Source organism: Thamnophis sirtalis, unplaced genomic scaffold, assembly GCF_051295495.1.
Source record: "Thamnophis sirtalis isolate CommonGarterSnake01/CBP01778 unplaced genomic scaffold, rThaSir2_p1.2 scaffold_1, whole genome shotgun sequence".
Taxonomy (NCBI): domain Eukaryota; kingdom Metazoa; phylum Chordata; class Lepidosauria; order Squamata; family Natricidae; genus Thamnophis; species Thamnophis sirtalis.
Window position 1 is genome coordinate 22,362,643 of NW_028261381.1, and position 15,250 is coordinate 22,377,892.

At 38.4% G+C, this 15,250-nt stretch overlaps 1 protein-coding gene across 4 annotated transcripts in view; it reads left to right on the top strand.

Annotated features, from left to right (window-relative positions):
* Window positions 1–15,250, top strand: part of GPR155 (G protein-coupled receptor 155) — a 42,337-nt gene that overhangs the window by 20,072 nt on the left and 7,015 nt on the right. For all 4 annotated transcript variants that reach the window (XM_087708891.1, XM_087708885.1, XM_087708905.1 and 1 more), the window contains exons 6-13: window positions 1,652–1,735; window positions 3,081–3,201; window positions 4,822–4,906; window positions 4,998–5,085; window positions 5,615–5,822; window positions 6,871–6,987; window positions 11,703–11,836; window positions 13,687–13,782. In XM_087708891.1, coding sequence (XP_087565017.1) covers window positions 1,652–1,735; window positions 3,081–3,201; window positions 4,822–4,906; window positions 4,998–5,085; window positions 5,615–5,822; window positions 6,871–6,987; window positions 11,703–11,836; window positions 13,687–13,782 — 933 coding nt within the window. The remainder of the gene's footprint in view (window positions 1–1,651; window positions 1,736–3,080; window positions 3,202–4,821; window positions 4,907–4,997; window positions 5,086–5,614; window positions 5,823–6,870; window positions 6,988–11,702; window positions 11,837–13,686; window positions 13,783–15,250) is intronic.

Sequence of the window (15,250 nt, forward strand, 5' to 3'; positions counted from 1 at the left end):
GTTCTATTTAAAACAGATTCTGTAGCAGTGGTTCTTAAAATGGGAATAATTTGGGCATATCCTGGGCATGATGGAGCAAATTGCTTATTGTGCGTCAGAGATGCAGCTTGGATTAAATTACTTGTAAATATGTACAGTACGCAATTGTGCCACTGGTTTCTATTTTAGTCTGTTGCCTGAAGAAAAGCCGAGTAATAGACACTAGCTATCCCAATTATGTTATCAGCCTTTTAAGTTAGCCCAGGTCGAAGAATAGTCATGGCAAGAATCATCTTATAGCTAATAAGATACATTCGCAGAATCTTGCAAGCCTGTTCAAAACCGTCATTGTCCTTTTTGTCAGAGCAATAAAATGAGGCTGCAGCTGTTCCTGAATCTCTCTCTCTCATGCTTTCTACTTTGCAAACATTTCCCTTCCTTCTTCTTTCCAAAGACCACAAATATTTTTTAAAGAAAAAAACCAGATATGGGGATTAATGTGTTAGAAAAGGAGAGGGGAGGTTCGGATTCTGTCAGCCTTTGAAGCTCATTGGTTGATTTTGAACCAATCATTCTCTCTTATTCAGGCTGAACTACTTTACCGGATTATTGTTGTTGGGGGGAAAAACTGCAGGGGATGCAATATACATTGTCTTGAACTCCTCCTGAAATGGAGTATAATAAGTCAATGAATAAGTCAAATATAAGACTTTGAAGAATATTAACAAACGTAATCACTACGATAAATTGCTACCATAGATTTTGGTTTGGTTTTTTTATAATTGTCACACAATTCATGCTGCGTTTCTCTTATGTTATGCATCATCCTGGTCTTTATGAGAAGAAAAAAACCCCTCAATATTGAATGTGACAAGGCATCCTGGTTAGGAGGCAACAAAAGGCAGAAGTTTAAAAAGAAGAGAAATTGAAGAGGGTTTTTTCCCCTCCTTTTCTGTTCAACAGTTTTTTGAAAGAAGCTCTTCTTTTGCACCCACAAATGGTCTTCTGTCTTATGTGACTGACAGCACAACAGATGAATGACTTTTTTTTGGTGGGGGGGGGGATCTTGTGTTTTACAATAGAATAAGGTCAATTCCACTCAGACCCTTTCCCGGTTAAGCAGTCGCTTGTCTTATTAAGGAACAGGTTGTACACTATTTCACTAACGGGTGAAAAACAAACATGTTCAGATTATTAAATAAGGAGCTTCTTTGGTCAAGGGGGAAAAAAGAAGTCAATGTTTATTGCATTCTGTTCCCCTACTGCTTTTTCCCCCCTCCTTAGAGTTTTCAGTTTTGGGGGTGAAGATTGTTGCCTGGTGCTAAAATTTACAACCTTGAACTCTTTATCAAGCTAGTGAAAGTCATCTCCCAGAGATGAAGGGCTAAGGCTGTGAAACTGGAGATATAGTATAGTGTCTCTATTTTTAAGGGTTTGATAATTAGCTAGCTTAGACAAAAATGAGAATGTCAACACAAAGAGGAGACTGATTTTCAGCTCCATTCTAAGGGTAGGTGAGCCCATTATGGAAATATCACTAATGCCAAGGAAAATCCCTTACCAGAAATTGCACAAAATATTTGAATGTTACTGAAATAAAAACCTGAGTGGAATATTTTATAATTATTTAGGAGAAGTGAAAGCCTTACATTGTGTTCACTTTGTTTTTCAGATCTGGTCCCTCGGGGTTATTCTCTTGAGTAAAAAATACAAGCAGCTTCCTCATATGCTTACAACTAACTTACTCATTGCTCAGGTTAGTGAAATGGAGAATTATATCCGTAAATATGTCCCCCCCCCTCCACAAGAATGGTTATTTTGTAGTTTGCAGACAGCATTACTTTTTTTTACAGAAGGTACACAATGCAAGCACTCTGCTCTAGCAGATTTTGACTTTGTTATTGCCTTTGAATTACATCTGTTTTATATTGGGTGCGTGATGGAAGAATGTGTGATGCCACTTTGGTGTTTTTTTAAAAAAATCTGCTATAGAAAAGTTGTGAATAAAACTAAACATTAAGCTACCCTGTTTTCCCAAAAATAAGACACCTCTGGATAATAAGCCCAATCAGATTTTTGAGTGTATGCACTAAAATAAGCCACCCCCTGAAAATAAATCCTCCCCAAAAATATTCCAACAGAGCAGCTGCCATGAGGTAGCCACACTCACCTCTTCCTGCACCTCAAAAATAATAAGACATCCCTGAAAATAAGGCCAATTGCTTATTTCAGGGTTCAAAAGAAAATAAGACCTATCTTATTTTGGGGGAAACACGGTATATGTAAGTATAATACTTGATATTGACTCTCCTGTAATGTAAATTCAGAGTCTAGATCAATGGAAATCCCCCCCCCTCGTTCACAGAGTGTTCATTGCAAGGCATTAGTTATAGACTGCAGTTGAATAAAATCAGGAAAAACTTAAGCAGACGCAGTGCAAAAGAGCCAATGTGGAATTTTCATTCCAGTTAGATTGTGTTTACTGCACTTTGCTTTTTTCATGCTACTGCCAATTATTCTTGACTGAAAATGCAACATTTTCATGTCTAAAAATTTAGGCATTTTCTTTTTGGAATTTTAGCACTAATTGAGAAAGAAGTTTTGTTTTTAATACTATGGACCATTAAAAAAATAGAAGCAAGATTTACAATACAATTCTGATATGGAAATTATAGACTCCTTCCAAAACACAGGCAGCATTGTGAGAGGGCATCTGTGGAATCCCCCAAAAAATTTTTTAAAAAGGAATGAAATTTTTGATATGTCAAAATGTTGGTTTTATTTCATTTTATTTGGCAATCCCACTTCAATTTTGAACAAGGTCAATTTTTTTTTTCCTAAAAAGCAGAGGGCTTTCAAATGATTGACAATGATAAGTTTTGACAATGGTCTGCCTACGATAGATGATGCCGTACTGTTTGAAAAATTTGTCATGCTGTGCCTTGGAGGCATCTTCCCTTACCTTCGTGCAGGAAGACATGCCTTTCTAAAATCTCGTAGAGTTAGTCGTTTTACTGTCTGAGAGATTTTAATTAAAATTTCTTCAGTTACATCTCAGTCATAAAATATACAATAAACACAACTGCTTTGACTTATTTTAGTGCGTGGCCTGTGTTGGCATGGTAATGTGGAATTTCACCATTGAGAAGAAAAGCATCTTTGTGCAGATTCTTGTCTTCATTGTCCTGTACTGTTCCCTTTATAGTGCTTTTCTGTGGACAGGTAAGTAGACATTTCTGGCCTATAAAGCAATATATGTTTTCTTTGATGGCTTAATGCTAAAGGGACAATGCTTGGAGATTACCCTATGTTCCTGAAGCGTAAACTTTAACACCAGTTTACATCCACTTAATTCTCTCTACCTATTGAACAGTTGCCACTGAATCAGCTTCAACCTCCCTATCCATTCCTAAAAATGCCTATAAAAGTCATAAATAGAATTATTGCCATATTCATCAACCTTGGCAACTTTAAGAGGAGTAGACTTCAACTCCCAGCATTCCCCAGCCATCATGTCTGGGAGTTGAAGTCCATTCATCTTAAACTTGGCAAGGTTGAGAATCACTGGATTATTGGATTGTATGAGACTTTTGTTAACCTTTCAAGGTAGATCACGTTAGGAAATCAATCATGCAGGCTAATACTACTTTAATGATAAAATTATAATAATAGAATCTTGGAAGTCTGAATGCCTTTCTGCTCTCTCTCTTTATTTTTGTAAATATTAGTGACAGTCTTGTTTGTGTGGCTTTCTCCAATTGTAGTTTTGTCCTGGATTCTCTTTTATCTGACTCCTGTCTTGGTAACTCTTCCTGTTCATTCCTTTATGGAGGTGCAGGAGGGGAAAAAACCAAGAAGGTTGCCACTGTATGATGAGAAGTCCATTGGATGTAGTATAGATATTTGCTTGAAGGATTATGCTTGGATAACTGTCATCCACAATCCTACTTGATCAGGGAGGTCCCACTTTACATTGAGGGAATGGGACTTAAGTGAGGATCAGGGGAAGGCAGGTGTCATGGAGAAGAAATGAAGCATCATAATAGAAGGAATCACCTTGGGAGTGACTTCCAGTTGATAAAAGGACTGGAAGTGAATATGACCAGAGTTACACATTTTCCATGGGCCCATTTCCTTCAATACAGCCTGTCTTTTGTAATGTTCACAACCAGCTAGCTGGTGATGGGATATGCATTTAAAAAGCAGTTTTATCTTATATATTACTTAGAACTCAGTACTGCAATCCCAAACCTCATGTCAGCTCTAATAAGGAAATTTGTGGTCAGTACTTTCCCAATGTCTGAAAACAGTTCTCACTTATTCGCCATAGCTTATATTTTGCAACACTGGATAAATACATATTTGATTAGAAAACTTGCCAGAGCTACATATATGATTACAGAAATTAAATTACATTGTGTATTACATTAATCCTAGAAAATAGAATTAGAATAGAATGCTCTCAATTTTTATTTAAAAAAATTAAAATAGAATGCTCTCAATTTTTCTTCTCCCTAGCCAACCACTCCAATATATGGAACAAGAATCATTAGAGTTCCTATAGCATCTGCAGCTAAACATATTGACTGATTCTTGTCATGATATACTGACATACCAACAAGTAATTGTGACATCCCTATAATGAAATATTGCTTTTGATTTGCAGGATGGACAGGTTCTTATGTCCCACAAGCTAATTATGTTGCTATAAGAACAGCAGGCTTGTTATGTGGCTGCCTTTGAGTGCAGGACAGAAGGGGAGGGAGAGATATCCTCTTTTTGTGGGGGGAATATCGTTTCCTGCAAAGAACAAGACTGAAATGTTCTCCTTGTTTTCAATAGGCCTTTTAGCTCTTTCTCTCCTCCTTTTGAAAAGAAGGGAAAACCTAAAGATCCCTGTTGGAATTATTACTATAGCTGGCTGGGGGTAAGTTTGCAAAAGTTCATCTCTAAGAAAATTTATAGGATATCGCAAATTAATTGTATGTATGATTTATACTGTATTTTACATTTTGCAGCATTCCAGTAGTCATTGTTGGAATTCTTCTAGTAGCTGGAAAACACACTGGTGAAATTGACTCAGCATTTTTTTATGGTAAACATCAGGTAGGGAGAATCTCTTATTACCATTTGTTGATCAGTGCTTAATGAGCTTTCAAAAGCTCGTTATTTGATAAAGAGAAGCAGCTTTTCATTTATTAAATTTTCATTAAATTTTTGAAAGTGGGAGGCATTAAATTAATTGACTATATGGCTGCCCCCCAAAATTTAAAGAATCCTAAGAGTCCGGCTTCTCTAGACTATGGCAAAAGAAAGCAAAGGTAGTACCAATAGTCATAGGTGCTTTGGGTTCAATCCCAAAACAACTGGAGCACCACTTGAAACACCAGCGACATTGACAAATTCCCCATCAGTCAATTGCAAAAGGCAGCTTTACCCGGAACATCTTACATCCTGCAATGGTACCTCTAACACCCTTAAACATCAACACCTGTCTATCCCAGGTTCTTGGGAAAGGATAGGTGGATAAAAATGCCAAATCCAGTCTGAACATCTGGTGGACTGTGCATTGAATCATAATCATAATAATTTAACTTCTGCCTAACTTCCTCCTTTCGATTCCTCTTTTGGCCAGGTGATCACTACTGCAGTAATCGTAACAATCAGCATATTGTTCTCAGGTGTGTCACTCATGTGTATGAACCGATCTGGAACAGCAGGGACTAATTATGAGGTTCTAAACCAGCAACATCAAGTAGAAGAAACCGAAAGGGAAGCGAATCAACATTATAAATCTTCCCCCAGTGTCTCTCATTCTGAAACAGATTCTCCCATCGAAAGAGGTATAATGAACAACTGCAACTTAGTTTTAGGAACAGACTTTAGGAAACCTGACTTGATGAAGGTTCTTACCATTGTAGAATAAAAGAAAAACTTAGGTCTCTAATTTGCTGCTCCTGGTTTCGTAATGGGGATGCAGGCACCTTGCCTTGCTACCTGTGAGATGAGGTAGAACAGAGGTGAAATTCAGTAGGTTCTGCCAGGTTCTGGAGAACCGGTAGTGGAAATTTTAAGTAGTTCAGAGAACTGGCAAATACCACCTCTGGCTGGCCCCAGAGTCGGGTAGCAATGGGGATTTTGCACTTTCCTTCCCTGCCACGCCCACCAAGCTACACTCACAGAGTGGTAGTAAAAAAAAAATGGATTTCACCACTGTGGTGGAGTCCCTTAGATTAAAGTGAGGAATAGAGATCCAAATAGGAATGGACATCTCAAAATTGAGATTGAGTAAATTATGTGATCGAAGAAGCATATGGTAGGATTAGGGTTAAGATGGCCCTCCAGATTAGGGCTATGATTAAGGCCTGACCCAAAAGAGGAAAGGGCTTCAAAGCACTTGTAGCTTCTGTTTCCATCTGTTTAAACCAAATGTAGCAAGCTGTGATAGCCATCTGTGCAACCTCAGGAAAATACACAGCTGCTCGAAGAAATTGCAACAGCCTGAGCACTCTTATGTGCTCTGGAACACTTTTTTCCCGTTGAATCCATAGTGATCTACATCTCTAGCCGGCAGTGAAGAGATATTAATCATTGTATTTTAACCACACCTGCTGCGTAATGGGTTTTGCAGTTTTACTGGGTGAGAGTTGGGAGTTCAGTACCATTTCTAGCAATCCTCAGTATGGAGAAAGGCCAGCCAGAGATGACAAAAAGAATGTGATGTATGTTTACCTATGGATATTTTTCGAACTTATTAAAAAAAAATGTATAGGCATATCTCCTAACCATTGCCCAAGTCCATTGCACATTCAACTGTCGTTATTTTCTTTTTTAAAAGCCTAAAGAAATATATACGTATATATCTCTCTCTGTGTGTGTATTTCCTTGTAGAGAACCTAGTAGATTTCTACACATGTCAAAAACAAAACGGAGAATTATGCTGCTCAGAAGAAGAATCCGGATCTACTGCTGGACTCAGTGAGAACTGTTCTTTCTCAGTTGAGACAGGTAAAGTATCTTGTATGGAGTAAAATTCAAAAGTTTACCAATTATGCAACACTGTATCTTAACCAAGAGAGTTCTTTATGCAGCTTGCATACTTTGCTGCAAGTTGCATTTTTTCACCTTTTATCCTTTGTATAACTGAGCTTTGTTTATAAATGAATCATTATGATTAATATACCGAGGTGGTGCAGTACTGCAGGCTAATTCAGCTGACTGCTAGCTGCAGTTCGGCAGGTTCATATCTCTCCGGCTCAAGGTTGACTCACCCTTCCATCCTTCCAATGTGGGTAAAATGAGGACCCAGATTGTTGGGGGCAGTAGGCTGACTCTGTAAAGCGCTTAGAGCGGGCCCTAAAAGCACTGTGAAGCGGTATATAAGTCTAAATGCTATTGCTATACAGATAATCCTCAACTATCATTGAAACAGAGCCTACTCATTATGGTCATAAGTCATGATAGTTTAAAAGCACATCTCCTGCATGACTGAACCAATTTTATGACCTTTTGGGGGGGGGGGGGTCTTAAGCACATCCACAGTCATTAAGCTAATGCTATGGGGCAGTTTTGCCAAAAACTGGAAGTAAATGCCAGTTTTCAGCAAAAACATGGAAAATCACAGTCATGTAATCACTGGACACTGCAAAGGATCGTAAATGAAGGATGTTTCCAAGTGCCCAGAATGTATTTATATGACCAAACAGAGTGGATGGCTATCAGAATTCTGGAACCGGATTGTAAGAACCTTTTGGATGCCCTGTTGTAACTTTGAATTGTCACTAAGCAGGCAGTCATAAGTCAAGGACTACCTATATAAACAAAGTAAGGGAAAATCTATGGCTTCCAGAATTCTTTCTGATTCAGAAGGCAGAGACCAGAGAACTTGGAATGCATAAAATGGTAAAATTCAGAGCCTTGGCTCATTGAGACTCCCTATAGGGATAGCCTGGGGAATATTTTTCAGGATTTTCCCCACCACAGTTATCATTTTGGACCCAGCCTATTTTTAATCCTAATCTTTATTTTGCTGCCTTTCATGCACCATTTTGGAGGAATTTTGGTTTTGGAGGATTCACCTCCAAAACCAATGGGGTCATGAACCCTTTACGTAATTTCTTTCCTACATTCCATGTTATGTTATGTGATGTTCAGTGTTGTTATATATATGGTATTTATATAAGTAAAAGGTAACCATTAAAATACACAAAGAAAAATGTAGAAGTTCAAGGAACAATACAGTTAGAAAAAGAAAAAAAGGAAAAATCTATAAAATAAGTGAGTTCCAATCTTATTCACAGCACTTATATATAAACTTATTATCTCTCCCCCCCCTTTAAGATTTACATCATTCCTTCTTCCCATAGTCAACCTTTTTTGACCACCAAATGCATAAATTGTCAGTATATTTGCTTCCATTTTTAATAAAAAGGTCCATAAGTGGTTTCCAGTTTTTTATGACAGCACATTGTTTTATCCCTTATCAAACAGGTCAATTTTGACATTTTGGTAAATTTCACCACTTTCATAATTTCCCTTAATTTCTTACATCACCAAGGAACAGGAATATTGCATCAGTAAGATTCTAGATCCCATGTAGACATCATTTCTAATGTTATTGCATAATAAATTGACATTTAGAGAGAAATCAAGAGGCACACCTGCTACCTGTATATATACCTGTCTTTATATTCATATTCAAAAGGGCTTTGTTTCAGTTTGGTAACCTTATCTGTTTTTTCAGCACATGTGTTCCCTCCTAGAATTTTCATACTGTTTTTTTTTAAATGTCTTGACAGTTAAAACAATACCAGATGTATCAATCAGATAAAGCTTCCAACAACAAAAATTATGAACAGGAAAAATACACCTATAACATATTTACCTCCTTTAAAGAACACATGCGAAAATACGTTGGGGCCAATAAAATAAATGTTTAATAGATACATGGGGAGAAGGGTTTCACATTGTTGCAACAGTGTGAAACCTTTGTGCCAGAAGGTGTGAGAAAAGAGCTGTTTATCCCTCCCCTTTGAATAGCAGAGGCAGAGAGAAGATCTTGTACTTCGTCCTGGCTTTGGAGGCTTAGATTTGCTTGTTTTTTTCTTTGTTACTTTACAAAGTTCAAAAGTAAAAAGATAAAAACTAACAAAAACTATTAATCGGGAAGAACAGAAGAGAAGAGAAAAAGGCGTAAAGAGAGAGAGGGAAGAAATGCAACAAAATTAAATAAAAATTAGATACATTAATTCAAAAAATCTTGAAGATCAATTTGCAGTTCAGACCAGAGGTATCTCTCTTGGGGTTGATGGATAAAAATTTGGAAAATGCACATGGTGATCTGTTTTTGTATATGATAACAGCAATGAGACTCCTATATGCTCAATAGTGGAAAAATTCATTTGTACTTATTGGCTGAGATGGTGAAAATGACTAAAGAAAAGACATTGAGTTACTTTAACCCCAATTTGATGCCCCTATTGAACTTTGAAACAGAAAAATATAAAATAACGATGTATAGATTTGCTGATTAATAATACTAATAGATTATTTTAAAAATAGATGTTATGCTGTAATCATAGAGCAAGAGCTTAATGTAACTTTTATTTATCCAGGATTAGATTTAAATTTGAAAGTAATTAGAACCATGGGGAATCATCCAGGAAAATCTTGGTCCTCTCTGAACTGTGCCTTGTTTCTTCTTTTCTTCATAGAGATGCTCAAGCTTAAGAAGCTTTAAGTGGGCCCTTGCACTGGTCTAGAGAGAGAAATCCTTCCAAGTTGCAGCTCCCTAAAAGCTTTATTGGTTCTATAGATGGGCAATACAGTTAGGGATGAAAAAAGAAATCTGTCACCTGTTTTGACACTTAGGGAAGCAAGTTCTGTAATATAATAATTGGCTACAGCTAGATGGGATTGATAACGAGTTTGGAAAAGAAAATAAGATTAGGAAGGCATTCTGCACTGTAGCAGCAAGCCCTGGGGCTTCCAAAACTGGAGAACAAAAGTTGCTTTGGCAGCACAAGATACAGTATTTATTAGCTTTTTGCTGCCATCTAGTGATAAATGTCACTAACTTAAAATAGTCTGTAACATCATGAATTCTCATTCCTACTACTACTGCAATTTGGTAGAAGCAAGAAGTAAAAAAAAAAAATGCTAGGCTGTTAACGTCGACCAGCTAAGTTGAAAATGGTGGTGTTGCTAATAATCTAAGCAGGCTGTTTGTGTGCAGAAATGTCTCTATCCTGTTATAACATGTTTAAGTGTAGATTAAAATCTGGATAGTCACTACTATAATCTTTTTGCGGTTTGATACTTTTCTAGGGGTGATTCTGCTAAGATTTGGATTGGGTAGCAAGCAAACAGAACCATCTCTGTCTGGCTGTCTTTGATTTACTAAAAGTATACAAAACAACAAAAAATGTTAGAAAGCCAAGGTAAAGAGAGGAAAAAAGGAAATGAAAAAAGGAAAACATATAATTATGCCTTTCCCCCTTTTTATAAAGTAAATATCTTAATCTTTTCCCAATCCTTTTCATCCATTTTTAATCTTTGAATCCCAAAATCATCAATCAATCTTGTTTTAACAAAAAGTCCATGCAATATTACATTTGCAGTTTTTTTAAAAAAGTATTTTTTCTCTCACCACAAAGCAAACCAACTCTTGTCCATATTAACATTCAATTTCCTCTTTTTTGAAATGATCAACTTAAAGTGAGCAATTGAATATGATTGATAAATTCTGGGATTGACCTAGAGAGGGGTGTCAAACTCACGTCATCACGGCTGTGTCATATGATGTATCAGGACTTTTTCTCCTCTTCATTAATCGGATGTCTGAGTGGCCAGTATATGATGCATCCGGTCTGCGGGCTGGGAGTTTGGCAGCCATGACCTAGAATATTGGGAGACTGCAAATGGACAGCAAGTTGCCTATCCCTATCATAAGTTATGGTTTAGAGATAAAGCATGCCAATTCTAAACCAAGCATTTTGGCTTATATAAACAAGGATCCAATCTGGATGAGAGTTTTTGTCTTCTGAGTTTTTGGACTTGTGCTGGAGCCCATCTTCAGGGAACCTCCCCCCATCTTCAGGGGAATTCCCTGGAAATGGGCTTCAGCACAAGTGTGAAAGCTCAAAAGACAAAAAAAAAAATTCTGGTTCCAGTGACCAACCCAGATTGGATCCTGCAACATTATCCTGGGACACATATGTTCACTTTCATTTGTATATCAACAAGAGCCGTTTCTGTTTACTTAGAGCAGGGGTGTCAAACTCAAGGCCCAGGGACTGGATTCAGCCCACGGGGTGCTTAGATCTGGCCAGCAGGGCGACCCTGGAAACAGTGAAGGATCAGCCCACAGTGCTTCTGCCAGTAAAAATGGAACTCGGGTGGCCCTCCTGAGCTCCGTTTTTGCTGACTGGGTTGCAGGAGGCCATTGCAACCAAAAATGGAGCTTGGGAGCCCATTTTCGCTGACAGAACACTCGGGCTACCACAGGTGACCCCAACACAAGTGACATCAAGCTGGCCATGCCCACCCCCAAGGTCAAAAACAACCCTGATGCGGCCCCCAATGAAATTCCGTTTGACCCCCCCTGACTTACAGCATTTGATCATGTTTTCATTTTCTTGTTTTTCTTATGACTGTTGTTAAGAGAACAACAGGATTCAGTGTTGTGTTTATGCCTTATGTGTTAATACTTAAATGTTTTTCAGCAAACCAGTGTTTGAGTCCATGCAGTTCTCAGAGGTGTGTCCTGGCTCAGGAAGAACAGCTTCTGCAAACAGGAGACCAACAGTTGGCCAGACATGTCCTATTGTGCCTGCTTCTCATTGTGGGCCTTTTTGCTGTAAGAATTTCTTGGGTGGGAAGGCAGAAACGTCTGATTCTTTATATGTAGCCATTTTACCCTACTCTCCGTTACAAAGTGTGTTTCTCATATCAGCTACTAGCATAAATGTTATTTTTAAAGAAGTTAAATCCAGGCTTATTATATGATTGCTCTTCTCACAGAAAGTGTCTCTGATACAATCAAATTGTAAATGTATAAAGAAATCATTACCTAAAAAGTGCTTAATAATAATAATAACAACAACAACAACAACAAAGCATTAAAACTGTAAAAATAGTACTAAAACAGGAGAAGAAAATAATAGATGGCGGGATAATAATAATAACGGAGCCCCCTCACAAGTTTACCTATCCCCTGAAGTCACCAAGCCTGCTGACAGAGCCAGGTCTTGAGGGATCTCCCGAAGATCAGAAGTGATGAGGCTGACGTTATCTCGGGACAGGCAGTGTAGGGGAGGAGAGAAGATTCCACAATGCAGGTGCCATAGCCTAGTGTTCTGACCAAGGCTTCCCAAGAGCATGAAGCAAACTCCTGTAACCATCAATAGGGCCCCTCGATCCAGAAATGGAACATCTGTTAGAGCTGCTCTTTTTTAAAGAACCTATTGTCATCTATCTTGTCACAACAGCCTGATGCTACACAAAGCAATGGAGGTAATTTAATGTACCTATGCCCACAGAATATCCCAGGTTTATATCTTGCATTTCTAGGAAGAGGTGAGAAGGGCCTATTTCAAAACTGTTTTTATGTGGACAAGAAATGGGTCATAACTTCTTGTTGTTTGTTGTTAGTTGCGAAGTCGTGTCCGACTCATCGCAACCCCATGGACAACATTCCTCCAGGTCTTCCTGTCCTCTACCATCCTCTGAAGTCCATTGAAGCTCATGTCTACTGCTTCAGTGACTCCATCTAGCCACCCTATTATCTGTTGTTTCCTTCTTCTTTTGCCCTCAATCTTTCCCAGCATTAGGCTCTTCTCCAGTTAGTCCTTCCTTCTCATTAGGTGGCCAAAGTATTTGATTTTCATCTTCAGGATCTGGCCTTCTAAAGAACAGTCAGTGCTGATCTCCTCTAGGACTGATTGGTTTGATCACCTTGCAGTCCAAGGGACTCGCAGGAGTTTTCTCCAGCACCATAGTTCAAAGGCCTCAATTCTTTGGCGCTCAGCCTTTCTGCTTCCTTTTCTTAGAAAGAGAGAAAATGTATAAGAACTATGTTTTAAAACATTCACAGAAAATACCAGAAATGGAAGAGAGGAAGAAAGACCAAGTGTTCTACTGTCACCTTATGGCGTTATCACTGAATTATTATCATGGTCTTGATACCCCTCTCCAGTAAGATTGTTCAGATCTGCAGTAAACTCTTGATTTTAGTAATAGTAGTCTTAGAGGGATGCAGTGGCTAAGACACTGAGCTTGTCGATCAGATAGATTGGCGGTTTGAGCTGTAATGGAGTGAGCTCCCGTTACTTGACACAGCTTCTGCCAACCTAGCACTACGAAAGCATGTAAAAATGCAAGTAGAGTAATAAGGACCACCTTTGGTGGGAAGGTAGTGTTCCGTGTGCCTTTGACGTTTAGTCATGCCGGCCACATGACCATGGAGATGTCTTCAGACAGGCTGGCTCTTCGGCTTTGAAACGGAGATGAGCACTGCCCCTAGAGTCGGGAATGACTAGCACATATGTGCGAGAGAAACCTTTACCTTTAATCTTAGAGGGGCAACTCACTAAACTTGAACAGTTGTAGGGGGGGGGGTTGTCTCTCTAATCCAAGAGAAATGCCAGTGAAAATTGTAGCAATGAGATACTCACGTTAACATTTGTTCATTTTATTTTTCCTTCACAGAACCTATCAAGTTGCTTGTGGTGGTTATTTAACCAAGAGCCTGGGAGACTCTATGTGGAGCTGCAGTTCTTCTGTGCTGTATTTAATTTTGGTCAGGTAAATATTTATCCTCTGTCTCAAACTAATCATGTGAAATTGTCCATATGTATTTTATAGCACGTCTCATTGAACCCATATGTAAATGTGCACATGAAGATTGGCATATATTTGTAAGGAAGAGAGAGAAAGTGCCTGACTTATTTTTGGCCTGTTTTCTTACCCTAAATTTGATAAAATTAAAACTGCTCATTGTACACTGACAATTTTTGCTGTTCCACCTGTTTAAAGAGGGAAATAATCCATGTCAGTAGTTAGGGATGTTTCATTAATAGAGGCCATACAGAGAAAATGATTTCCAAGAGGATGCAGATTTAACTGATCCAGATGGTAAAAATGAAGGACTTCAGCTGGTGTTCTCCCTAATATATTTAGTGACACCCAGGGGTGAAATCAACTTACCTTTGCTACTGGATCGCAAATGTGAGCGCAGGACCTTCCACACATGTGTAGAACACCAAAAACAGGACATCATGATGTCCGATGGGTGGGCGGAGCGTCCCATCACCACTGCTACTGGTTCGGGCGAACCAGGTAGAATTTCGCCACTGGTGACATCTCACTAAAAGGCCTGAGTGAAGTTTAACCAGGCGTTGAAATAATAGTCTTGTGCTAATTAAATTGCTTTCAGCCTTCCCAGGTAAGCCAGACAGGAAACATAACTAGATGAGTTACTTCTACATTATTATACAGCTACATTAACAAGAATCTTTCAAATCTAATGGAACAGATCTTCTGCCACTACTTTTAACCACCCAATCAAGTAGGGAAGGCCTTTATCTTCTGACTGTTAAGCCACTGGAGACTTCTCCCTTTCGTTTTATTGTTTCCCTGCCCCTTCTCTTTCCCTTATCCCGCAAGATCATTCTCACATACGGTTAGAATTGCACTGAAAAGGTAATTCAATAAGAAAAAAACCCAACCACAAAGGCAAATCTGCTTTCTGACAATACGGCAGCATGAGAAGAGCCCACAGGCTTCTTCCTTAAATAATCTTACCTTTAGTCTTTCCTATGGAAGTAAAATTCTTTCTGAGAGCTTCAACTTTATTTTAATTGTGTTACCTTCTTGTCTTGAGAGGTTATTTTTTATTTCTTTAATGTTAACATGCTTGCCAAATTGCTTATCGTTTTGCTTTCCAAAATACGCTGTTCATTACAGTTTATTCATAGACCTTAGTTTTCTTACATTCTTAAATTCTCCTTCCAGTAATACAGGTATTCCTCCCTTAACAACTGCCCTGTTTAGCATCCATCCAAAGTTGCTGAAAAAAGCCCTTTATGACCAGATCTCACACTTAAAACTGTTACAGTGTCCCACAGTCACACGATCATCAATATTGCGCTTTCAAGCAAGCTTCCAAAAACAAGAGTCAGTTGAAAAAGCCAGCAGTCAAATCACAAGTCATGGTCATATAATGTCTCACTTAAGGACTATGGGGTGATTTGCTTAATGAAGTGGGGTTGTA